Source organism: Sceloporus occidentalis, unplaced genomic scaffold (genome assembly GCF_023333645.1).
Source record: "Sceloporus occidentalis isolate IW3139 unplaced genomic scaffold, rSceOcc1.0.p SCAF_86, whole genome shotgun sequence".
NCBI lineage: Eukaryota > Metazoa > Chordata > Lepidosauria > Squamata > Phrynosomatidae > Sceloporus > Sceloporus occidentalis.
This window is the reverse complement of record NW_028317066.1, coordinates 1,620,648-1,646,863: the sequence shown is the minus strand read 5'-3', so window position 1 is coordinate 1,646,863 and position 26,216 is coordinate 1,620,648. Positions and strand designations below refer to the sequence as shown.

The following is a 26,216-nucleotide window of genomic DNA, read 5'->3' as shown; positions in this document are numbered from 1 at the left end:
AAAAAGTCACTTCTTTTTCAATAAAAGCTGTTCCTTTTTCAAAGTACTGCCTTTTCTGTTGCAAGAGGGGCTGCAATTAGGATCCTGACAGATATCTATCTCCCCTTCCATTCTCCCTGCTATCCCAAAAGGGCTGGAGAGCATACCAAACCATCCACAGAACGTTTCCCTGCTCTTGTGTAATGCCAGGTCAGTCAAAAATACAACACAGATAGTTCATGATCTCCTTCTGGATGAAGAGGCTGACCTGGCTTGTTTCACGGAGACCTGGCTGGGTGATGATAGCTCAGCCACCTGGGATCAGGCCTTACGAGCTAGGTTCTCCATCAGTGAGCAGGTAAGGGGATTGCCTTTGGTCCATGAAGACAATCGTGCCTTGAGCAGGATACCTATCTGTAAGATAGGCCACATCGAATATATTTGCCTCAGCTTAAAGACTAGGGAAAGTCTGGGGATTCTGTTGGTTTAATGTCCACCCCATTACTTAACATAAATACTCTCTGGAAAAGATAACATCAGAATTAACACAAACCAGGGAAAGAGTGACATTCCTGGAGGAAGAAAATAAAAAATTGGGGAAAGAGATAGAGAGATTATCAAAAGAACATACTGAAGATACAGCAGAAAGAATTAAATTAGAGCAAAGATTTAGAGAGAGATGTCTTAGAATAAGAGGTCTTCCTGAACAGAAGGACGAAGATCTATATAAAAGGCTAATACCGGCCTTGGCTGAATTTATGGACATAGATAATGAAACGTTTCTCCTTGAGGTGGACAAGATGTTTAGAGTAAGCTCCTGGGTCGCAAAACAGAAGAGACTGCCCAGAGATATCGTGATTTATTTTGTTAGGACTCAAATGAAAGAAGCAGTTCTACAACAACATTTTCATACAAGATTCAAAAGTGAACTTTTATTGTTTAAAGCTATCTCTGGGAAACTGTTAAGGAAGAGGAAGGAATATGGACCACTGACTAAGGTTTTGCGCAGCAATGGAATCTGCTACAAATGGGAACTAAGGGCCTATCTTTACAATTCAAGCAAAAAAGATACCAAATCAACTCGGTACAAAAAGCAAGAAATGTTCTACATGAGAATGAAAAAGAACTTAATAAAGGGGACAGTCAGAAAGAAGAAAGAAACAACCCTGGAAAAGGAGAAGAGGATAAGGAGGAAGAGAGCTTAGAAGAAGAAACAGAAGAAGGAGAATTGCTTAGGAAACCCGATCCAAACACAAGAGAGAACGATATAGATGGAGAATGTGATGATGAAACGGGAAAAGACGGACCTCCTATCATCGAATGTTAAAGGAATTAACAGCCCAAAAACCGAGGTAAACTTTTCCATTATTGAGGGAAACAGAGACTTGATGTAATTTGCCTTCAGGAAACCCATATAAAGAAAGAGGTTATAAGATTGCTGAAAAATGCCAAATTGGGGAAAGAATACATAGCAGCCTCAAAAAAGAAGGGAAAAGGTGTAGTGATATATGTAAAGGATAAATGAGAATCTAAAGAGGTATTCTCAGACCCCAATGGATACTTGGTTGGTGTAGAAGTTACTTTACAAGACCAAAAGATCCTAATGGTGGGAGTTTATGTACCCTTAGGAAATAAAGGCCTATTTATTGAAAAATAGAAAAGACAAATGCCAGACCGTATGTGCGATAGGACCTTAATGATGGAAGACAGGAATAGACTGATAGACCCCCAGATAGATAGAAAAGCAGACAACAAAATATACTTAAAGCAAGGGAAATTGCTGAAATCTTTCTTTGACTTACAAGAAGCCTTCACTTTAGAAGATACTGGAGAATCAAGTATGGTCTGTGTAAGGGATTTACATTCTTTTCAGATACCCATCAATCCTGGCTGAGAATAGATATGTTCTTGACTTCCCCAACTATTAGCACAATGGTGGAAGCAGTAGAAACCCTACCAAAAATCCGATCGGGTCACAATCCAATTTTATTGTCTTTGAAGAATAAACCTAAGGAACTGATATGGAGACTAGATGAGACTTTTTTAAAAGACGGAAAACTTCTAGATAAAGAAAAAACCCCACTTAAATTCTTCTCTGAAGAAAATCTGAATGAGGAAGTCAGCCCAGAGATCGTCTGGGACACAAGCAAAGCGGTAATGAGGGGTTTCTCTTTGAAACAATCTTACGAAAGGGAAACAAATAGAGAAAAGAATTGGAAAGAACTACGGGAAAAGTTAAAGGATAAGGAACAATTACTTAAAGAAAACCCCCAAAACAAAATGATTCAACAACAGATTAAGAAGATTCAAAAGGAAATATCCAGATGGCTAATAGAAGACCAGGAGAAAAAATTAAGATCCATCAAACAGAAACACTTTGAGAATGATAATAAACCTGGCAAATGCTTAGCATGGAAACTGAAAAAGGAAAAGGAGAAACGGATCTTTTCAAGGGTTAAAGAAGGGGATGAGATTTATTCCAACCAAAAACATATGAAAGAATGTTTATATAAATATTTCAAAAGTCTGTACAAAGAAGAATATATTTCCCAGGAGAGGAGACAAGAATCTTTGGACAGAGAAGACGTAGTAAAGATTGACGAAGAACAGAGAATCGAACTTAATAAACCAATAACAGCTCCTGAGGTGCTAGAAGCAATCAGTAAAACCAAGACGTCCAAAATGCCAGGGACAGATGGCCTAAGCACAATGTATTACAAGAGCTTACAGAAAGAGCTACTTAAACCCCTAGTAGAAATCACGGATAGACTCTCACAAAGAAGAACGCCTGACTCTTGGAAGATAGCGGATATTGCACTGGTACCTAAAGAAAGTAAGGAGCTGCTGGAAGTGAAACATTTCAGACCGGTTTCTCTCCTTAACAACGATTATAAAATCTTTGCAATGGTCTTAGCAGAAAGGTTTTCAAAAACCCTACAAAATATCATAAACGAAGACCAAACAGGCTTCCTCCCAAAAAGGCACCTTAGAAACAACACGAGAAATTTAATAGATATTATAGACTTCTATGAGAAGAAAATAGATTAAAAAGCAGCTATGATTTTTCTTGAGGCCGAAAAGGCGTTCGATGAAGTTAATTGGAACTTCATGCTGGAAACCTTAAGAAAAATGGTTCTAGGAGATAACTTTATCAGCTGGATAGATGCAATCTATAGAAAACAAACAGCGAGACTTATTATTAATGGGGGGAAAGCGAAGGCGTTACCTGTAATGAGAGATACCCATCTCACCTTTGTTATTTATGGCCACTTTAGAGACTCTGAGTCCTAGCATTAAAGAAGATAAGAAGACCAAAGGCCTGGAAATAAAACAGGAAGAGTACAGACTTAAACTATACACGGACGACGTGGTGATATACTTATCTGACCCAATAGAAAGTGTTAATCTTCTGCTTTATAAATTAAAGGAATATGGACAACATTCAAGTTTCCGGATTAAAAGGGATAAGACAAACATTTTACCAATGAATTTAACAAAAGAATGATCAGGAAAAGCTACAAGAGGAGACTGGCTTTAAAGTAGGAAAAAGGGTCAAATATCTAGGTGTTGAGTTCACCTCTAAAAACCGAGACCTCTTTAAAAACAACTACAAGAAAATATGGGGTGATATCAAACAAGATCCCAATAGATGGGCTAAACTCAACCTATCCCTCTTGGGAAGGATCGCGGCAGTTAAAATTAATGTAGGGCTTAAATTACTATTTTCATTTCAGACTATACCTATCCTTCTTAATGACAAACCATTTTTAGAACGGCAGAAGGACCTGCAAAAGTTCATCTGGGCAGGAAAAGACCTAGAACCAGATTTAAATGGCTAATAGATGATGTAAGGATTCCCCACCACCTCACAATCCTCTCTTCTATTTTGACCCGACACCTCTTTGGGTGTTTGAAGGACAGTCGTGTGGATGGATTTTAAAACACAGACCAAGCGGCTGGTTAAACAAGGATATAAATTTATTTTTAAAACAGAATAGGCAAAGGTATCTTTGACATGGAGTTGTTACTACGTCTTCTTTTGTTACATATACTGTATACAGGTCTGGTTTTAACTCTATAATAATAATAATAATAATAATAATAATAATAACAACAACAACAACAACAACAACAACAACAACAACTCTGCCACGCAGGCTATACTATCACTCAAGAAATGATGTAAACCAAAGCCCTCTTCCTGAGTCTGGTTCCACGGAGTCTCTCTTCTAGACTCTCCAGAACTAATCCTGTCCCTCTCTGGACAAAGCAGTTCCTTAAGTAACCATCCCTCAGGAACTATGGGAACCCAGTCCTCTCTTGGACTCTACTGTTCCCATCCTCTCTATAACTATCTCCCACTGAACTCCCGCTTCATCCCTCAGGATTGCAAACCCTAACTGACTCCACCCAACTGCCAAGCGGAAGCTTCAAACTCCTCAGCCAGCACCTGATTGGCTTAGAGTCTCTGGCTTCTGATTGGCTGGTTTGTAAGTCAGTCCGTCACATGCCTCCCCCCTTTAATAGGTTCATTGAGACACAGAACCAAACGGTTCTATGGTCCAAGGAACTCCCAGTTATCAATTATACTTACCCATCATATATAACATTATACACACATCAGGTGACACATGTGATATACTTCATATACTTGTTTTATCAATAACCATTTCCAACTTAAATATCTTGGTATTTTCCTGTATGTTCCCCTTTTAAACATAGGTCTAATATCAGTTCTACCTGTTATAACAACTTACCATCATTTTCTAGTAAGTTTAGCATATTATATCCATATCCCTTATCACTTGTTGGGTTTTAATATTTTAATAACATTTAAATAACATTTTCCCCAACTTTAGATCTTTATATGTTCCATTTAAATGTCTTTATCAAACATATTTAATCTTTTAACCCTTTTCTCTTATTGATGGAGCATCATCTCCAACTACTTTGCCCCGTTCCCAGTATGGTTTTGAAAACATTTCACCTTCCATTATACTAATGGCAAACTGCAATATATTGGTTTTCCAGTCTATCAACTCAATTATATCCTTGTCCTTTTTAGGAGTCTTCTCTGGATCAGTCCTTGTAACTGACCACGTGTTTCTTTTTACCGGCTGTGGACTTAACACCTCATCTAGTAAAAAGTCTTTGCTTCCTCCTGTTTCACTGGACCACATTCCTTGAGTGCGTTGAACAATCTTTACATCTTCTTCTGTAGACCGTAAAGTGTCCCTTATCAAAATCATCCCGTTCTCTAGAAGTTCATCACAATCTTTGGTCTTTTTCCCTCTGTTGAATCTCCTTTTCCAGTTGGTTGATGGCTTTTGGGGTCCCACCAACACTTGTCTGTCATCTGGTCGCCACCAGTATGTTTGACAGCCAAGTTTATAGACGTGAACATGTTCTGCATATACACAGCTATTCTTTCAACTTTTACTTTAAGATTCTTCCAGTCTCTGTGAACTAAACCATTTTCTTGGGTTATATCACCCATTTGCCAAACTACATATTTTTCAACATTGTCCCATTTAATATATACCTTCCAGAACCCTGAACTCTTTATTAGAACCTACAAAAGCCTGTTGTGATGCTTTTAATAACTTCTTCACAGACAAAATCTCTCAGATGTGAGCCAATTTGGATGCTGGCCATACGACAGAAGTGACAGGAGAGGTATCCAGGGCCTCCGCCCATACTGTTCTCCTGGATCAATTTGAGTCATTAGTACAGAGGATGTGGAGAAGCTCCTTGGGAGTATGATAAAGAGGACTTGCTCTCTCGATCCTTTCCCGTCTTGGCTGGCCGTCCAGGGGGAGATACCATCAAGATGCTGCTAAAAATATAACTAATGCATCTTTCAGGGAAGGCTGTCTTCCATCTTTCCTCAAAGAGGCGGTGGTTAAACCACTTCTAAAAAGCCTTCCCCTTGACCGTCTGGACAGAAACAATTTCAGGCCAGTTTGGATCTTAATATTCTTAGGCAAGGTAATGGAGAGGGCAGTCGCCATTCAACTCCAAGCAGTCTTGGAAGAAATGGATTTTTCTACATCCATTTCAAACTGGATTTAGGACGGGTTACGGAGTTGAGACGGCCATGGTCACCTTAGTCAGTGACCTCCGTTTGAGCATCAAGAGTTCTTTGAAAAGGGGAAGTGTGACCCTGCTGGTGCTATTGAAGGCCTCTCAGTGGCCTTCAATACCATTGACCACAGTATCCTTCTGGAACATATGGGAGAGTTGGGAATTGGGGCACTGCTTTCCAGTGGTTCAGGTCCTACATCTCGGGCAGATTCCTGTCACTTGGGGACAGTTCTTTGTCCAAGAGGGAGCTCAAGTCGGGCGTCCCTCAAAGCGTGATTCTGTCCCCAATGCTATTCAACATTTACATGAAGCTGCTGGGTGAGATCATTTCGAGACATGGGGCGGGGAGCAGGGAGACCTTGAAACAGTAGTACATGTGCAGGTCACCTCTTGGCTCGACTTCTGTAACGCACTCTACATGGGGCTATCCTTGTGCCAAATTCAGAAACTTCAGTTGGAACAGAATATGGCAGCCAGGTTGGTTATGGGCTCTTCCAGAACTGCCCACATTACACGGGTTCTTAAATCCCTCCACTGGCTGCCCATTAGTTTCTGGACAAGATACAAGGTGTTGGTTCACTCTGGAACGACCTCTGGATGAGATCCGTCCTATTAACACCTTGGAAGCCGTTAGGAAGGCTATTAAGACGGACCTCTTTCCAGACTAGATTAAATCTATTGACTTGCCTCCCCCTCCTCCTGACCCTTACCCTTGCCATCATTAGTGTGATGGAAATTGCTATTGATGTATATCGTTCCTGCCCTCCCACCTCTCCTTCAGAAAACAACCCATTTCTTGCCCGAAAAGCTTTTTTTATTGTATTGTGTTATGAAAGTTTTTAATTTTCTTGCTGTTTAATAGGATTTTTAAGGGTTGATTAATGTTTTTATAATTGGGTGAAGGGTTGGGGGTTTGGAATTTTAATTGTATTTCTTAAATTGTATGTTATTTTATTACTGTAATCCTCTTTGATTCCATTGAGGAAAAAGTAGAATAATAATAATAATAATAACAACATCTCTTCAAGGGGGTCAAAAGCCCTTTCAGTATGCTCCCAGAACTGGGGGGGGGGGGTGTTTCTGGGGCTGTGGGTCTCTCTGTTGGTCCTCCTCTGCAGGGTTGTTGTGAAGGAAAAGGTAAGTATGTGAGAGAGGATGCCCCATCTGGATCCTGTGGGTCTCTAAGCCTAGTTCCCAGATTGACAGGGGATTGCCAGAGTTTTGAGGTCCCTCCGTCTCCCTCCTCTTGGCTTTGGCTAAGAGGATTTTGGCTCTTCTCTCCCCCCCCAGAGCCCCCACCCCAGGACTCTAAAGAACCCACCCCCCCAAGAAAAATGCCATTGAATCCTATCCTGTGCGATGCTTTCTATTTGGCACAAAACTCTTCCCCAAATGAGGCATCAGAAGAGAGGGTCTCTCCTCAGGCCCACTTTCCATGAGAGAGGGGGCCACTCAAAGACCCTTTTACCTTTGGATCCCCCTCCCCTCCATGGCCATGCCTCTCTCCAAGGATCCCACCAGCCTTCATTTCTCATAATAACTCCCCAAGTACCCGGGACCCAAGGAATCCCCCAAGGAGGGGGCAGGGAAGGAAAGAGGGAGAGGAGGCCTAGCAAGACCCCTGCCTTTCTTTGGGGGGAGAAGAGGGGCTTCTCCCCTCCAGCCATTCCTCTGAATGAACAAGGGCTCTCCCCACTTCCCTCCCTCCCTCAGAACAGTCTGTGAGGGCAGAAATGGCTTCTGGGGCTGAGACTGTGCAGGCGCATATAGTCCCAAAGGCCCCTCCTCAGCATGCACAGGGATTGCCAAGTCCTAGATGCTGCTGCTTATTTCGCTGGTGGCCTTTGTGGGAAAGGAAGGTATGCGCCGGGGTTCAGTGGCCTCCCCTTCCTTCCCTCCTTGCTTCCTTTGAGGAGACCGCAATGGAGGCCAAGGTGCAGAGCTGGACTCAGGAGGGAAAGGCAGGAAAGGAAGGCTCTGCTTTGGAAATATAGCTCTCTCTGTGTATCCTGTATGTTTGTGTCTGTGCTGTTCTTATGGCTGGGAATGGAGAAGAGAACTGAGGAGAGAAGAAAGGGTCAGTTTTGGGCAAATTCAGAAATTTTGTGCATCAAAGTCCAGTGTGTTGAAACAGTAAAGAACTTTATTGAGAACACATAGAAATTCAGTGTTTAAGCCAGAACTGACCACTCCAATCCAAACAATACATTAAAACCCCTAAAACCTAAAACATGACCCTCTTCCAAACTTAACCCCCACCTTCAATTTCCACAGTCTCTGCCCCACAGGTAACAAGGCCCCCTTTTGCCATTCCCAGAAACTAGCCCTTTCTCTTAATGCCGGCCTCCAACTTTCTTAAGCCAAAATCCCACACATTGCAAAAGCTATAATTCCCATAACTATTCTAACCAGCTGCAATAAATCCCAACCTCCCATCTACCTAACCTATACCACAACCCACAATCCCCAGCCAAATTGACAACCCAAAGCAATTATCTATACCATTGGCAATTAAAACCTAAACTTAACAAAATCCAACTTGAAAACATAGAGACATATTGACAGACAAGTTTTACAAATAAGATGACAAGGGCCTTTTCTTTGCACTGCTGGATTGAAAATATATTTGTTGTATTCGTTATTGACAAATATAATGTTAGGATTTGTGTGGCTTCTCTCCTCTGTGGACTCTCTGATGTGCCACTAGGTGTGACTTCTGAGGAAAACATTTCCCACAATGGTGGCATTTGTATGGCTTCTCTCCTGTGTGGACTCTCTGATGTTTCACTAGGACTGACTTCTCAGAAAAACATTTCCCACAATGCTGGCATTTGTATGGCTTCTCTCCTGTGTGGACTCTCTGATGTTTCACTAGGACTGACTTGTCAGAAAAACATTTCCCACAACGCTGGCATTTGTAAGGCTTCTCTCCAGTGTGGACTCTCTGATGTCTCACTAGGCTTGATTTCGATGAAAAACATTTCCCACAATGCTGGCATTTGTATGGATTCTCGGCAGTGTGGACTCTCTGATGTATCTCTAGGTAAGATTTCGATGAAAAACGTTTCCCACAATGCTGGCATTTGTATGGCTTCGCTCCAGTGTGAACTCTCTGATGTATCACTAGGTATGATTTCGACGAAAAACATTTCTCACAATGCTGGCATTTGTATGGATTCTCTCCAGTGTGGACTCTCTGATGTATCTCTAGGTAAGATTTCGACGAGAAACATTTTCCACAATGCTGGCATTTGTATGGCTTTGCTCCTGTGTGGATTCTCTGATGTATGACAAGGATTGACTTGTAAGCAAAACGTTTCCCACAATGGTGGCATTTATGTGACGTCTTTGCTGTGTAGACTCTCTGATGACTCAAATGTTCTTCTGTAAAGAAGGACAATGACAGATAAGATTGAAAATCAGAGTTAAGAGAGGAGGGTGTTACCCCATGATTTAGCCCTCATTAACCCCTCCTTATTTGAGGCTAAATTAACAAATTTGCTGTGAGGAACCCAAGCATGACCCTGCTGCTTATGCTCCTAAATCCATGGAATGATTCTATCCTTACTCATAGGAGCTAGCAAAGAAGAGACTGGATGGGGACTGCCTTGAGGGAATCCATGGAAGCAGATAGTCAAAGGACTGTTGAAAAAATATTCCATGAAACATGTGCAAAAATACTTTGATTGACAGATGGCATCATATCTTGTGAGACTGCCATAGAGTCCTGAGTCAGAGCCCAAGGTATGATGCAAACTAACTGCAGAGGTCACTTCCTACTGTTTGGCACCAGGATATGACTCCCAACCAATACAGTATACAGGTCACATGCAGCTTGGTGTGGACTGGATTAGAGTTATGTGTACAAGAGATGGTGAAGGTGAAGGAACTCGGAGAGGAGAGCTTGCAAATATTTGTATTATTTTGTAACTCAGATAGATTTTGAGTGTAAAAAGAGGTCAGTGCATTGCCAATATCTATATCTGGATATTTGCTTCTGTACTCTGCTGTGTTATTGTTGAGCTGCATCTCGGAGCGTCACCCTGAGATTGTTCTGTATATTGGCTTGTGAACATGATAGGAATTCAGAGCCAAGAAGGACTGAGAGCCAGTGTGCTAATCCTTTTTGTCTGATTTATTTGCTCCAAGCACTCATTGCATTCAATTTGGTTCCAGACCATTCTTCCCCCCAGGACACATTCTAAAGCGATTTAAACCCTTTTGGACACTCGGTTTCTGCTCCCAAGCAAAAATTACAGCATAAATATCTACCCTGACTGGCTGTTGTTTGACTTCAGTCCGATTACAGACAGACAGACAGTCAGTTTACATGGCTAAGCACCTCAATGCAGTCGCCAACCCCACTTGTTGTATGAGCTCCTGACTTCTCTTCCCATTTCGAACCCTCAGCAATTGGAATCAAGATCCACCTAGGTAAAGTATTACCATTATGAAAGACTTACATCTCTTGACCTGTGATGTCCTGCCAGGACTGATTGAAACTTTCCCCTGCATTTTCTTTCACATTGGTTCAGGCCTTAGATTATTTTAGTGTAGAAAAGTCATTGTATTAGTTTGTGGGAGGAGCTGTAGGATTCCCCTGCATTATTTCCAGGTTTGGTTTGCCCTTTCCCAGCATGCTCTGCTGTAGCTGGAGGTTTTTGGTTTGGAGCGGTCTTTGCTGAGAGCAGGCAGAGAGCTGTCTTTTTGGTGGCAAACAGGCCCACACAGCTGGAAAGGGCATTTCTTACACTTTAGCCAATTTAGTTACCAACTTAGCCATTTTAGTTACCAACTTAGCCATTTCAGTTACCAGGTCTCAGCCGAATTAGTTACCATCAGCAAGTGAATAGAGGAATTCAGGAGCTGAAAGACCCTGCACCAGCTCCATTGAGTGAGGAGAGCAAACCAACATCAGACCCAGAAAGGTGACATCCGGAAGATTGCTGAACTGTAAAGTATCTTTTATTTAGAGCTGGGGAGGAGAAAACTCTTTATTTTGTCCTTTAAATTAAATTTCCCCCCTTTTGAACTTTACATTCAGCTTCAGAGCCTTTTTTGGGTAAAGAGTTTGATCTCACCAGGGTACCGGCGTTGCACACCCAAACCTGCCACCACCTTTAGTTGGGTGTGTCTTCACATGACCACTCCCACCTGTTATCTAGTTCTTGTGCATGTATGTGAACACTTACGTGTGTGTGTGTGTGTGTGTGTGTGTGTGTGTCTGTGTGTGTGTATTATGCTTCTCCCCTCAATAAAAAATAAAAAACCTATTTCAAATGCCTTTGGAGTTTTGTGTGCTTCCAATCCTAGTATAGTTAAGCTGAATCCCAAGGTCGCTCTTGCCCCAAACAAACTTTATATCTCCTTTCAGCTAAGTACCTAATTCCCCTAAAAGCATAGCACTTGCGGGTGTCCTCCCCAGACTCCAGCATTCTGGGTAACAAAGGGCCTCTGGAATCAGCCATGGAACTAAGCAAGCTCCGGTAGGAAAAGAAACATTAGAGAACATTGCCATTGTTCTTTAAGCCATTGCAGGGCCAACAAAGGGATTTTACCCAAGAAGTCTCTCCTGAGTCTCAAAAGGCTTGAAGAGGGGCCAAAAAAGCCAGGAATCTTGGTCAGGGATGGGCTGAGGAGCATTTGGAGTCAAAAAGCATTTATCTCCATTGTTCCCTCCCACAAAATCCTATAATTGACAGTTTCGGATAGGATATTTAGAATCTTTATTAAGGGGAGAGCAATGACTCACTAAACTTCAAATTCCAAGATTTCACAGAAAGCTGCTACGACAAACTATGTGTGAAAGGGATCTAGGAGTCCTGGTAGACCACAACTTGCACCTGGGTCAACAGTTTGATGCAGCAGCTAAATAGGCCAATGTGATTCTAGGCTACATAAATATGGGTATAGTGTTATGGCAGGGGGTTGGACTGGATGGCCTTTCTAGTTTCTTTCAACTCTTTGATTCTGTGTTATAGATTAAGGGAAGTAATAGTGCAATTCTGTTCTACTTTGGTCAGACCCTCACTTGGAATACTGTGTCCATTTCTGGTCACCACAATTCAAAAAGGATGTTGAGAAGCTGGAGTTTATCCAAAGGAGAGCAATAAAAATGGTGAAGGGTTTGGAAACCATCAAGTCCTATGAGGAGTAGTTTAGGGATCTGGGAATGTTTAGCCTGGAGAAGAGAAGGTGAAGAGTGGATAGCCCTCTTCAAATATTTGAAGAGATACTGAGGATGGAGCAAGCTTGATTTCTGCTGCTCTAGAGCAAAGGACACGGAACATTGGACACAAGCCACAGGAAAAGAAGTTCTACCTAAACATTAGGAGGAACTTCCTGACAGTAAGAGCTATTCAACAGTGGAATATACTCCCTCAGAGCATGGTGGCACCTCATTATTATTGTTGTTGTTATTATTATTATTATCTTCTAAAGCGCTCCTTCTTTGAAGGTCTTTAAAGGTCTTTGAAGATCTTTAAACAAAGGCTAGGTGGCCATTTGCTGGTGATGCTTTCAATGTGTTTCCTGCATGGCAAGGGGTTGAACTAGATGGTCCTTGTTATCTCTTTAAAGTCTTTGATTCTATAATTCTAAAGTGGAATCATAGTGCCATGATAATGTAGAATGAAAGGGCCCTCAGTCTTCATAGTAAGGGCAATGAATTCAGCTTCCTTACCCACAGAGGCCACATTCTCATAATTCTCCATCATCACATCCTTGTACATAAGCCGCTGCTTCTTCGTCAGCAGTTTCCATTCCTCCTCAGTGAAATATACTGCCACATCCGCAAAGGTCACCTGCAACAGAAAATAGCCCTCATCCAGAGAATGACTAATAAAAGGGGAGGGAGAAGCACATGATGCATCCCAAAAATTATTTGATCTCCTCAGAATTTAGTCCAGAAAATAAACTTTAATTGCTGTTAGCAAGAAAAAAGCTACTGCCTTTGAGGTCCAGTTTGTCTCAAATTCTTTCAATGTAATATACAATATAATTTAGGTCATAGCTGGGATATTAATGATAGATTAGAATACTGACTATCTCAACACGTATAGTACCTTTAGCCTCCAAAGATTATAGTGCATTTAGCCATTTGTTGCCAAATTTCAGAGGCGAATGTCATTTTTAAAAAACAGTTCTGGGGAGCACTGTGGGCTTGAGGGCCACGGAGCCACCCCCAATTTAGATCCAGAGACATTCTCCCATATCCCCCAACATTGCACAGATGGAAAAAACAAGACATATGTGGACAAGCAACAGCAAAAAGTGGTGAAGATAGACAAAGTTGTTTATGAAGAAGATCACACAAGTGGGAAAGGGCACAACAGTTTGTTTTTGCCTCAGACTCCTAGCAAGGGCAAGTCCCTGCCCCCTTCTTTCTTCTCCAACCCCCACTTTTGAGTTGATGGGCTGCAAACTCCTTGGCAATCATTATGCAAAAATTGAAATGAGCTGAAGAACTGGGAAAGTGGGAGGAGAAGAGAGAAACCAGGACATTTTAAAAGCCCTTGAAATATTGGGATGACAGAGGATTAACCAGGACTGTCTCTGCCAAAGTCGGACAGTATTGTATTTCATTCCTTTCATAAATTGGCCCAGCAGTGACACAGTTGAAGCTAATAGAATAGTGACTCACCAAAGACTTCTTGTACCTCGGCAGCCTCCTTCTCTTGGAGCCCAACTCCCTCCGGTTGGCCTCTGTGTTGGCCATCAGGTGGGCAGGTGTCCTTGTGGTCTCGCACTTGGGTCACTTCCAGAAAGAGAGGCCTCAAAGCCGTGTACAAGGAGGCCAAGATGAAGGTCCTGAGAAAAGGGCCCAGGGTTAGGATTGGCTTAGCAAGAAACCCTTCAGCACTCAAAGACACAGAGAACAGCATCCTGCTGGTGACACACGCAGATGACATATGCCTCCGTTGGGCCAATGCAGAGGTGGGCATTTGCTTCCTAGCCCAATTCCACACGGAGCAACACTGGAGCATAGAGGGTTCTGCTGGGTCAGGCTTCCTGGCCTAGTGGCCTCCCATTCTCCCATTGGCCAAAGCAGTTGCCCTCCATCCCCCAGGGAGTTGCCCGGTCAAAAAGGGCAGGAAAGGAGCTCTCTCTTCTCTGGTTGCCCCCCTTCCATGGGATCCAGCCTTCCTACCAGGATCGGGGGGGACACCAGAGGATTGAGCTGATGGGAAGGGAACAACCAATTCCCATGGCAGCCTTCTGCCTGCAGAGAAGTCACAATTCTGAGTGTGTCTCTGCCGATGTGGAGAGTGCCTATTTTCCACACTGTTGCCTGGCCATTTTGGCTTGGGAATGTCCTGTTCTAGCCACAAGTAAGACTAAATCTTAGCCTGTATCCAATCCTATACTTAGTCCTGATCAGAGTAGACTCACTCAGTCTCTTGGATTTACCTATAGATTGACTCACTAGTCAATTATGGGTTGAGTCGGTCTACGCTAGGTTTAACCAACAGGATTCAGGCCTCCCCAAACTTTAAATTCCAATAAGTTACAATAGAATGTAGAACATATATATGCATAATTATGCATTGTATAAAATTCATTGTAAGTACTTTAGTTTCAATAAAAATTATTTTTAAAAAAGACTTTAAAGGCAGGAATGTTAATTTTTCCATGCTGCGTCATCATCACTGATGAGAATTTGATTTCTCTTTAATGCAGAGGAAGAGGAGGAGGAGGACCATCTTCATTATGGAAAGATTAAAGAGCAGATCATTAAACAGAGAGTCTGTGAACATCTAGAAAGCAATGCCATAAACACAAAAAGTCAATATTAGTTTCAGAGAAAGAAGTCATGCCTGACAAATCTAATCTCGGTAGATGATCTTGGTAGATGAAGGGAATGCTATGGATATAGTATATCTTGATTTCAGTTAGTCCTTGGTAGATGAAGGGAATGCTATGGATATAGTATATCTTGATTTCAGTAAGGCCTTTGTAGATGAAGGGAATGCTATGGATATAGTATATCTTGATTTCAGTAAGGCCTTTGTAGATGAAGGGAATGCTATGGATATAGTATATCTTGATTTCAGTAAGGTTCCCCATGTCATTCTCGCAAAGAAGCGATTTTGGGCTGCATCAATAGAAGTATAAGGTCTAGATCAAGGGAAGTAATAGTGCCACTCTATTCTGCTCTAGTCAGGTCCCACCTTGAACATTTTGTCCAGTTCTGGGAACCACAATTCAAAAAGGATGTTGAGAAACTGGAGTGTGTCCAAAGGAGGGCAACTAGCCTGAAGAAGAAGAGCCCTCCCTCCGGTCCATCTGCCTTGGTCCAGGCCACAGAGGGAGAGAAGAATGCTGGACGTGATTCCCTCCCCCCCCCCCCCCTCACCATTCCCTTCTCCTTTAGTGTCGTGTCTTTTAGATTGTAAGCCTGTGGGCAGGGAACTGTCTGTTATCCCCTCTATTGTAAACCGCTCGGATTCCCAGTGATTGGGCGGTATATAAATAAAACCTATTATTATTATTATTATTATTATTATTAACTAAAGTGGTGCAGGATTTGGAAACCATGACTTATGAGGAATGACTTAGGGAGTTGGGGATGTTTAGCCTGGAGAAGAGAAAGTTAACAGGTGATATGATAGCTCTGTTTAAATTTTTGAAGGGATGTCATATTGAGGAGGGAGCAAGCTTGTTTTCTGCTGCTCCAGAGAACAGGACCCAGAACAATGGATGCAAGCTACAGGAAAGAAATTCCAGCTCAACATTAGGAGGAACTTCCTGACAGTAAGGTCTGTTCGACAGTGGAACACACTCCTTCCTTGAAGTGCAGTGGACTCTCCTTCCTTTGAGGTCTTTAAGCAGAGGCTGGGTGGCCATCTGTCAGGGATGCTTTGATTGAGAGTTCCTGCATGGCAGAATGGGGTTGGACTGGATGGCCCTTGGGGTCTCTTCCAACTCTATGATTCTTTGATTCTATTATTTATATTCCAGGTGGAGAAACTCTGGCCCCTAGGCTGGATAAGACATGTATTTCTTCAATGGCCTGATCAATGGCCTCCCCTCATTTCACCCCCTTCCCCATTTAGACATTGGTGAAAATAATCATTTCATTTTTACAAATGAGAAAAATCTCTGAGCTTAACTGCTGTGTTTATAATATAATAATAATAATAATAAATATATGTATATACCACCTTTCCTAAAGGATCAAAGCAGTTTACAAATTTACAATTACAAGATTTGTGTGTTTCTGTGTGTCAGTCATAGCAGGAGCATGAGGTATGCACCTCCTTCCTCTGCTTGCTAAAACCACACAGAAACTGAGGCATGTACATTTGTGTGCATTGTTTCTGAACGGATCTATTGTCAAAATCACAATTTCTTTACTTCTCCTTGTATATTTTTTAAAAAGATGCACACTGCTGAATATGTTGCACTTATACAACAAAAATCTATAAATGTATAGGTTTATGAGTGAAGATTGTAGATTTACTGAAATCAAGATATACTATATCCATAGCATTCCCTTCATCTACAATAATCAAATACATAATCAAAAATGATTATGCTCATTTTTGGGAATTGGAGACCTATGTAAATTCATTTTATAAACCCAGAGAAAAAAATACCTCACAAAGCTCTAGTAAACAACACATACACACAGTCCCCACACAAAGGACTCACTGGTGCACTGTGTGTCTGGGGTCTGGAAATCTCACTTCCACCTTCTGGGAAGACAATGCTGCCACAGTCTGAATTTGGGGCTTTATGCCTGCAAAGCATGGGCTCAGTCTCTCAGCTGCAACCCTTCCATACAATCCTGGACTGAAACATTCAAACAAAGGTCCTCTTTCAGCTCCAGGAATAAAGACCTACCTTCAGTACAAAGACCCTGATTCCTGCAGCCAAAGAAAGGCCTCTCCTGCAGTCCTTTATGGCCGGAGCTTTCCTGGGTCAGAGGCCGTCTCCTCAGCCGTAGAGAAGGGTTGCTCCGAGTGCGAAGGAGGAGGAGGTCCACAGGGCTGAGGGAGGGAAGGCAATGGGAAAAGGTCAGTGCCAATGGCCATGGAGGGCAGAAGGTGACAATGCCTAGGAAACTCCTCTGAGTCCCAGCCCTAGGAATGAGTGGCGGGAGTGAGTCCAGGGGCTGAGGGGGTCTCCTTTCCCAAAGGGGGAGGCAAGGACCGGTGGGACCCTCCCCAGCTAGGGCTCAAAGGGAGGGTCTCTTCCCACCTCTCTCTCCCAGCCCCCAAAGCCCAGCCTCCCCACTGGCCCTGAGTCCCTGCCTCCCCTTCTTCAGAGCCTCACAGGCCCCTTCCTTCCTTCCTTCCTTCCTTCCTTCCCCCCAAAATGGAGGGTCAGAGGCACAAAGGGACACACAACCCTCTTTTTGGCCCAAGGAACCTGGCCTCCTTCTCGCTCTGGAGCCTCAGAGAGAGAAAGAGGAACCTCTGTTCTGTTGGGGCGTGTGGAAAGACGTGCTTTGTCCACCACAACCACTTGCTGAGTTGAACCACATCGACAGGACGCCAGGGAGAAGGAATCTGTGGAGATGTCTGCAAAGGTATTCTGGTCAAGAAGGACATATTCCTTCACCACTGCAAACGGACATGAGCTCCAGGCTTGAGAAATAACCACAGAACAAGCCTTCACTCTTCACCAGGACTTTATCCTTCGTTTGCAATATTTACAAAATATATATACACAGTGTATTGGACAACCGTCTCTAATACACACTATTTACACCAACCAACAACAATAACACAACCTGTGACGCAGCCACAGTAACACCAACCACAGAGAGGCAGTTGCTCTCACACACCAACTGTCTCACTCTGTCTCTCAGTGACAGTTAGGAAGGACAGTTGACAGTTGCATCAACATTCCGATGATGCACTGTTCGAATGCTGACACATATAACTGCCACTAGAACTGTATATAACGTGCACAACAGCTCCACCTAGTGGCCACATCCATGTCATTCCCTGACATGTTCAACTGAGGCTTCAGAGAATGTTCCGGAACATTATTCCCCACAGTCACAAGCAGCACAAAATGTCCACGAGAACACAAAATGGCTGACAGAAACGAAAAAGGCCACCGGGACACAAAATGGCCGCCAGGACACAAAATGGCTCCCTCTGCCTCAGTGCTTGGCAGTTGGCAGCCTTCAGAGAACCCAAAATGGAGGATGAAAGGGCCCTAAAGTCGGAAGGGACCCCAAACAGGATTTTTCGTCTCATTCTTTTGCCATACCCACCAATTGAATGTGGCCTTAGAAAACCTCTTTGAAGGTGAAAATTGACCCTTAGGCTAAAAGAGACTCCCCTGTCCCTGCCATAATACAAGATGGTTTCATATAATGTCATACTAAGAATAATGGGGAACAAGCACTTAAAGCAAAGAGATTTTGTACCACCTCTGAGACTGAGAGAAAGAAGTTTATAGCATAAGCTTTCATAGACCGCATCTAATTTTATCAGATTCAGATTTTGGAAGAACTGAGATCTTTATCAGATGCATGTTTTGGAAGATTAATGCCTGGTCCTTTCTTGAAAGCATCCAAGGTGGTGTTAAGATGGATCTCCTCCGGCAAGTTGTTCCATAACTTGGGGACCATGGCTGTGTATGCTCTGTGAGAAGTTGTTCTTAGCCTGACCTTTGGGTAATCTAATAGATTCTTCCCAGATGTTCTGAGAGTGAGGGGCGGATGGTGTAGGGATAGGCATTCCCTCAAGTAGCTCAGGCCCAAGCCATGTAGGGCTTTAAAGGTAATAAGCAACGCTTGGTATTGCGCCCAGAAGCTAATTGGCAGCCAATGTAGGGATACTGGTGTTATATGGTCTGACCTAGGTGTTCTGGTGACCAATCTTTTCAACTCACTGAAGCTTCCAAACGTGGAAATGCTTTTGTTCATTCTATATTTTGTATCCTAAGCCACCTTGAGACCCATCCATGGGAGAAAGGTGGGATGAAATGTAATAAATAACACAACCATACAGTTCAAAGATCATACAATAGGAATTAATAAGAAGGATGCTTTCAGGTGAGATCAACCAGTCCAACTTGTGATGCCTTCACAAAGCAGGAGTAGGTTCCACTGTAAGAAAGACAGTACTCAAAACACTAACATAAAATAGGAAACAGGCAAACTAACCCAGAGAAATGCTCTTGTCCTGAGGTCTCTCCTCCTTCTCTCAGCCTCAACTGACTCAACTCCCACCTTGGCCAAGATTCTCAGTTCTTTCCAGGGAAACCAACCAAAGAAACACATTCTCCTTGGTTCCATCTGACCACTTCTCCATGAGTCCAATTACATGGGTTGCATTTCTCTTAATAGGATGATTTCAACTGCTTTTTAACATTTCACAGTCAGCTCTCAGGATCCACAGATTCTGCATCTCAATATATCCCCCAAAAGCCAACCTTGATTTTGCCATTTTATGTAAGGCGCATCATACTACAACCCCATTGTTTGTAATAGGACTTGAACATCCACAGATTTTGGTTACTAAGTGGGGTCTTGAAACCAAACCTCAGCAGATACTGAGGTCAAACTATAAATAATGTTCAAATTATTTTTATTTTCAGAATAAACAACCATATAATCAATAAAATTACGATTCAAACATACATCACACTTATTCTTTTTTTGTTCTTATTATTAGCATCTACTTCTTCCATCTACATCTTTCTCCTTCCTACCTCCTCTATTCTTTAAACTGCATGTCATCCTACCTCCCTACTACCTTCTTTCTGATTCTTTCCACCTCTCTCCTCCTTTCTCTCTCTCTCCTTCATAACTTTACCACTCTCTTTCTCATCATTCCACTCTACCCAACTCTATCCTCTACCTTCTACACTTACACATACCTTCAACTACATACCTCTCTTTTTACCACCTCTATCTTCTTTCTCCCTTTCTTTCTCCTTTCTAGAAGAATAAGAAAGATCTCATTTCAGCTTCCTCACTTCTAATTTATTCTATACTTTACCATGTATCATAACTTTCCTTTCTTTCTCTATTTCATATTTACTTTACTACTACACTTCTATCTTGTTACTCAATTTACATTCTTCTACTCTATCCAAAGTTCACTTAATACACAGAAAAGAATCTACAATGTCATCTCCTTCTATCTCCTTTGAAGGCGGCTGACTGATGCATTTCTGCATCATTATATAAAACAGTGATGACTCCACTCCACTCCTATGCCCTCTAACTCTGGGTGAATATGATGATGATGATGATGATGATGATGATGATGATGATGATGATGATGATGATATATTTAGATCCTGCCTTTTCCTGAAGGAATGAAGGTGGGTTACAAGAAAAAGTAATAAAATACAATATACATTTAAAATAATAGCCAAACCCTAACCCTCCTGCTCCTGCACCCCAGTCCCAATTATAGAAGTAAATTATGGGCCTGAACAGAAAGGCCAAAATAAAGCTGCTTTGGGTCACTTTGGAGGAATGCTGTTCAGAGACACATGCATCTTAAGAGGCCAGAAGCTGCACCAAAGCTGTACCCCAGTCCTTAGGACTGTAGCATTGCTTTGTCATGGCTTCTGGCCTCTTAGGACACATGCATCATTTAAATAGCATACCTCCAAAGTGATCCAAAGGAGCTTTGTTTTGGCCTGTCTTTATGGGCTCTAAGTAAGATAAATTACAATACAGATAAGAGAAAGATAAAATGGTCTAACATTAGGGTGGAGAGGCTGAGGGGAGAACTTCTATCTATGCAGGGTAGCCGGGGTATCGGTATCAATAACAGTGTCAGTGACAGTGAAAAGTCTAATCTGGAAAGGCCTGCTGAAAGAGATCCGCCTTAACAGCCTTTTTAAAGGCTTCTAAGGTGGTGATGTGACTCATCTCTTCCGGAAGGTCATTCCAAAGCCTAGGAGAGCCAGAAGAAAAGGTCATCTGGGTTGTTGTAGCCAATCTAGTCTTCTTAGGCTTTAGGAGACTTTTTCCAGTGCAGGGAGGACTGTGTGGAAGAAGGCAATCCTGCAAGTAGTCTGGACCCAAGCCATGTAGGGCTTTAAAGGTTACATCCAACACCTTGTATCTTGCAAGTGGAGGGATTTAAGAGCCTCCCTTTGATTCTCTTGGATCCCTCTCTAAAATCTCAGGGCCCCACAGAGACTCCCAAGAGAGGAGAGGAGGCCTGGCAGCCAGAGAAGAGGGGAGGGGGGGCTTCCTTGCTTCCAGCCCCCAAAGCTGCCTCCCTACAGAAGACCCTCCAGACCCCCATCCTTGGCTCCAAAATGGGGGCTCTTACCCCTCAGCCATCCTTCTCACAGAGGAACCAAATTTGGGGGTCTCCCATCGCCATCTCAAGGCCCCCACCTTCCCTTTCCTGCCAAGGAAACCCAGAAGGAGCCCTTCTTCTTCCTAAGCAGCCAACGGTCAAAGCCACCAGCCTTCTAGAACCCTATTCAGGCTCCAAACCAACCACCAGCCTTTCCCAGAATTCCACGCTCTCCCTCCTCCCAGCGGAGGAGACCGGGAGACGGAGCAATGGGTGCAGACTCCAGGAAAAGGGAGTTTATTTTCTTAAACTTGTAATTTCAGTTGTGTCCCTTTATGAGGGAGAATGGGATATTATTATTATTATTATTATTATTATTATTATTATTATCAACAACAATTATGATAATTAGTGTCTTGTTCCCAAAACCACAGAGCCTTGTGAAATCTCAAAGACTGTGTTTCTCACACGGAGGTTTTTGCAGCTCTTTGCAGCTCAGATCCGAAGCCACTGCGGGTCCAACAATGCGAATCCACGCGACAACGTTTTGAGTTATCACAGGCGATTCCTTTCTTCTTCTTTTTAAATAAAGTTTATTGAGTTTAAAGTAAAACATACATACATACATCTTTCTAAAAAGAACCAACAGTTACATTGACAAGGTATATGAGGTATCAATATTTCTATGCAGCCTTTTATACTCAGAGGTTCAACAGTCAGTTCTTTGGCTTCTCCCATCTCATACCTTCTTCAGATCAGCTCCTCGCTCCTTTTATCTTTCTTATCTCACTCATCCAACTAATCCCACTTTCCGTGTCTCTTCCTCCTCGTTCATACATACTCTAACCTTCTTTGCCCAATTTTATCATTGATTGCTTGATTATTTCTTGCTCTGAGGAGATTATCGCACTGCGTTCTGAGACCGTTCTCATCACGTGATGAGAACGGAACGCATTTGAGTATACCGCACGTATGTGTTCCAATCGGGTTCTCAGAACGCTTAAATGTGTTCCAAATGTGTTCCAGGAGGGTACAGATATGAATGTGTTCCCAGAGAGCTGAAACGTGATGAGAACGTTCCAACAGAAGTGTGTGCGATATTCTTATGTGTTCTCAAATCCGTTCTCTCATTCCTCCGTCTCCTGATTGGCTGAAAGAATGACAGGCAGGGAGGGAGGCAGGCAGGCGAGCGACTGCAGTGAGGGAAGGGGTGTGTGTGTGAGGGGGGAAAGAAGGAGGGAGGGAAGGGAGGAAAGTTGGGACAAGTGAGAGAAGAGGAAAGAAGGGAAAGAGAGAGAAAGAGAGAGGGAAACAGGGGGCCAGGGCAGAGAGCAAGAGGGAGAGGGTCTGGCTGCTACTGCGGGGGCCTCTAGTGTCATGTCCAGCGGGGCTCCTGTGCTGGCAGCCTGCAGGAGGCAAGGATGGCATGGATGCCCAGGACCTTCTCCTCCTTCCCTCCAGGAAGGAACCCACAAAAGCTCCTCTGTTTGGAGCAACACACAAAAGCAAGCAAACAACTCCCAGAATTCCATAGCAAAGAGCCAGACAAGAATTAAAGCGGGGAGGGAAGCTCACAGGCCCCACCTGGAATATTGTGTCCAGTTCTGGGCACCACAATTCAAAAAGGAGCGTGTCCAAAGGAGGGCGACTAAAATGGTGAAAGGTCTGGAAACCATGCCCTACAAGGAACGACTTAAGGAGCTGGGGATGTTTAGCCTGGAGAAGAGAAGATTAAGAGGTGATATGATAGCCCTGTTTAAATATTTGAAAGGATGTCACATTGATGAGGGAGCAAGCTTGTTTTCTGCTGCTCCAGAGACTAGGACCCGGAGCAATGGATGCAAGCTCCAGGAAAAGAGATCCCACTTCAATATTAGGAGGAACTTCCTGAGAGTAAGGGCTGTTCGACAGTGGAACACACTCTTTCCTCAGAGTGTAGTGGAGTCTCCTTCCTTGGAGGTCTTTAAGCAGAGGCTGGATGGCCATCTGTTGGGGATGCTTTGATTGTGATTTCCTGCATGGCAGAATGGGGTTGGACTGGATGGCCCTTGTGGTCTCTTCCAACTCTATGATTCTATGAAGGCACACATTACATGTGCACACACACAGGAGGCAAAAGGCTGACAAGCAGCCAAAATGGGGAATTGGGATGACAGCAGAGGACTCTTCTTTTCTAACCGGTTTAAAGAGCTGCTATGGCTGCCGGGGCTCTGCCCTTGGCCCAGTCCCCTCCCTGGCAACTTGCTTTTCTTCGGCTTGAAGAGACCTGCATGGAGCTCCTCCTTCTTCCCAGCCTTGCAAAGAAGGTTTGGGATGTAACTTGCATCCCCATTTCTCTTTCTCCCTGCCTTCCTCCCGATCCCTCCTTCTTCCCTCCCTTCCCTCCCTCCTCCTTTCCCCCCCTCTCTCTCACACACACCCCTTCCCTCACTGCAGTCGCTCGCCTGCCTGCTTCAATGCCTCCCTGCCTGTCATTCTTTCAGCCAATCAGGAGACGGAGGCGGCCTTGGTGGAATATGTTCTTGGAACGGTTTCAGGAATCGCTGTGCGGTAAAATGCAGTTCTGATCACGTTCTGATCACGTTCTAGTTTACTAATGCAGTAATATCTGTTCCAGGAACGTTCTCATCACGTGATGATAGGAACGTTCTCAGAACGCAGTGCGATAATCTCCTGAGTCCCAGCTTAGCAACACCTTTTATATTTTACCCATCAGACCTTTTTGATAGCCTTTGATCAATAAAAGCTTTTCTAGCTCTGAACTATCCTCTTTTTCTCCCGTGATTTTAGGTCTTGCTGCGTTTTGGAGTAAATTTGTTGATATTCAAACCAATTCAGATTAAAACCTTGTAAATTTAAACCTTTTTGTGTTTTAATTTCTATTTCTTCACCCTTAAACTTTAAGAGATCGTCATAAATAATCCAATTCCCTTCTCTCTCCATTTTCGTTCTGCAAATGGCTTCTAAGGCGAGGCCCATTTTGGGAATCCCATAACTATCCGACCTTTATACTTCTTCCAAATCCTAAACAACGCATGTCTAATACAATGATTGTTAATCGAGGGATCTGCTTTTTCTTTGTCATATAAGAGAAAAGCATACCTTCCAAATTTAAGGCCTTTGCCTTCCAATTCTCATGATTCTTTATCCTGCAAATTAATCCAGTTTTTAATTAGCCTCATCATATAATTTAATATTTGGAACCATTAACCCTCCTCTTTCCTTTGCGTCTTGTAAGACCTTTAGTTTTACTCCAGGGTTTTTCCTCCCAAATGAAGTCTGTTAAATCCCTTTGCCAATTGTTAAGCATTTTCTCTGGGATTATAATAGGGAGAGTTTGAAATAAAAAGAGGGTTTTAGGTAATATCTTCATTTTAATGCCAGCTATCTTACCTAAGAAGGATAAGTGCAGTTTATTCCAATTATTAATTTCATTTTAATTGTTTTTCCATAGAGAGCCATAGTTATTCCCGAAGAGTTCATTTGTTTTATTTGAAATAATTAATCCTAAATATCTAATTTTCCCTTTAACTTCAATTCCATTGAATCCGGTTAGTTTGGACATTTGGTCTTTATTCATATTTTTCATTAAAATCACGGATTTTGGTAAATTCACTCTGAAACCACTAAAGTCTCCAATGTTTTTTAGGACCTTGATAAGCTTATCTGCATTATCTAAGGGCTCCTCTAGATCTATAAACAAATCATCTGCATAGGCTTTTATTTCATATGTATGTGTTTTAATTGTTACTCCCTTCAAATCAATATCCAATTTTACCTTCCTAATTAAAATCTCAATCACAACTAAGAAGAGAAGGGGAGATAAGGGGCATCCTTGACGCGTTCCCTTTTTAATTGGAAAGGAGGGGGTTTTCTCTCCGTATCTTAAAATATTAGCCTTTTGATCTGAATACAATCTCTCTATCCGTCTACGAAAATGATCTCCTATATTCATCGCCTCTAAGATTTTAAAGATTGTGTTCCAATTTACAGAATCGGATGCTTTTTGTAGGTCTAAAAGAAATAAACCTGGCTGCTTGCCATTATGTCTATGATAGTCCTCCGAAATATTCAAGGCATGCCGTGTGTCCTCTTTTAGTTGTCTTCCAGGGAGAAAACCTTTCTGATCCACATCAATAATTTTACTTAAGATCTTTTAAAATCTTTTAGCCAAAATTGCTGTGTATATTTTGTAGTCAGAGTTTAATAACGAGAGAGGCCTATACAGTGGTACCCCGGGATACGAATTGATCGCGTTACGAAATTTCCGGGATACGAAAAAGTTAGATTGGAAAAAACTGTTCCGGGTTACGAAAGATTTTTCGGGTTACGAAATTAATTTCGGCACGAAATTCAAATGCGAAGCGCGGCTAGCGGCTTTCCAGCGCTAACGGAAAGCCTTTTCGGGTTGCAAAATTTTTCGGGTTACGAACGGAGCCGCGGAACGAATTAATTTCGTAACCCGAGGTAGCACTGTAATTAGCGGGGTCATCGTCTGTTTGCCTTCTTTCACAATTAAGGTAACGCTTCTTTCCATGTATCTGGTCTTTTACCAGTAAGAGCTTCTTTCGAAACTTGGTATAACTCTTCTTTGAATGCTTTATACAAATACAGTGGTACCCCGGGTTACGAAATTAATTCGTTCCGCCGCCGCTTTCGTAACCCGGAAACTTTCGCTAGCCGAAAAGCCCATAGGCTTTAATAGCGAAAGCCGCGATTTCGTGCGAAATCGCGCCGAAAAGCACCAAAAATTTTCTTCGTAACCCGGAATAACCTTCGTAACCCGGAACTCTTTAATTGAAAGGATTTTTTTCGTAACCCGGAAATTTCGTAAGGCGGCGCATTCGTATCCCGGGGTACCACTGTATAAGGGAAAGCCATCTGGGGTTTTATGGGCTTTCCCTTCCTCTATTGCTTCTAGAA

General features: G+C 42.7%; 1 protein-coding gene across 1 annotated transcript; it reads right to left on the bottom strand.

Annotated features, from left to right (window-relative positions):
- Nucleotides 1–8,286: 8,286 nt before the first annotated feature.
- Nucleotides 8,287–13,799, bottom strand: LOC149284987 (uncharacterized). The gene is made up of 3 exons (XM_089495962.1): nt 13,706–13,799; nt 12,746–12,866; nt 8,287–9,447 (listed from the first exon to the last, which is right to left on the bottom strand). Exons 1-3 carry the CDS (start codon nt 13,778–13,780, stop codon nt 8,720–8,722), a joined length of 924 nt encoding a protein of 307 aa, XP_089352088.1. The 5' UTR covers nt 13,781–13,799; the 3' UTR covers nt 8,287–8,719.
- Nucleotides 13,800–26,216: the final 12,417 nt, after the last annotated feature.

Bases quoted from the DNA above. Each gene is read 5' to 3' on its own strand.
- LOC149284987 (XM_089495962.1), bottom strand. From the start codon at position 13,780: ATGGCCAACACAGAGGCCAACCGGAGGGAGTTGGGCTCCAAGAGAAGG. The intron at 12,867-13,705 runs GTGAGTCACTAT...TTTCTGTTGCAG, and splicing joins CGAGGTACAAGAAGTCTTTG to GTGACCTTTGCGGATGTGGC. The intron at 9,448-12,745 runs GTAAGGAAGCTG...CCTTCTTTACAG, and splicing joins TGAGAATGTGGCCTCTGTGG to AAGAACATTTGAGTCATCAG.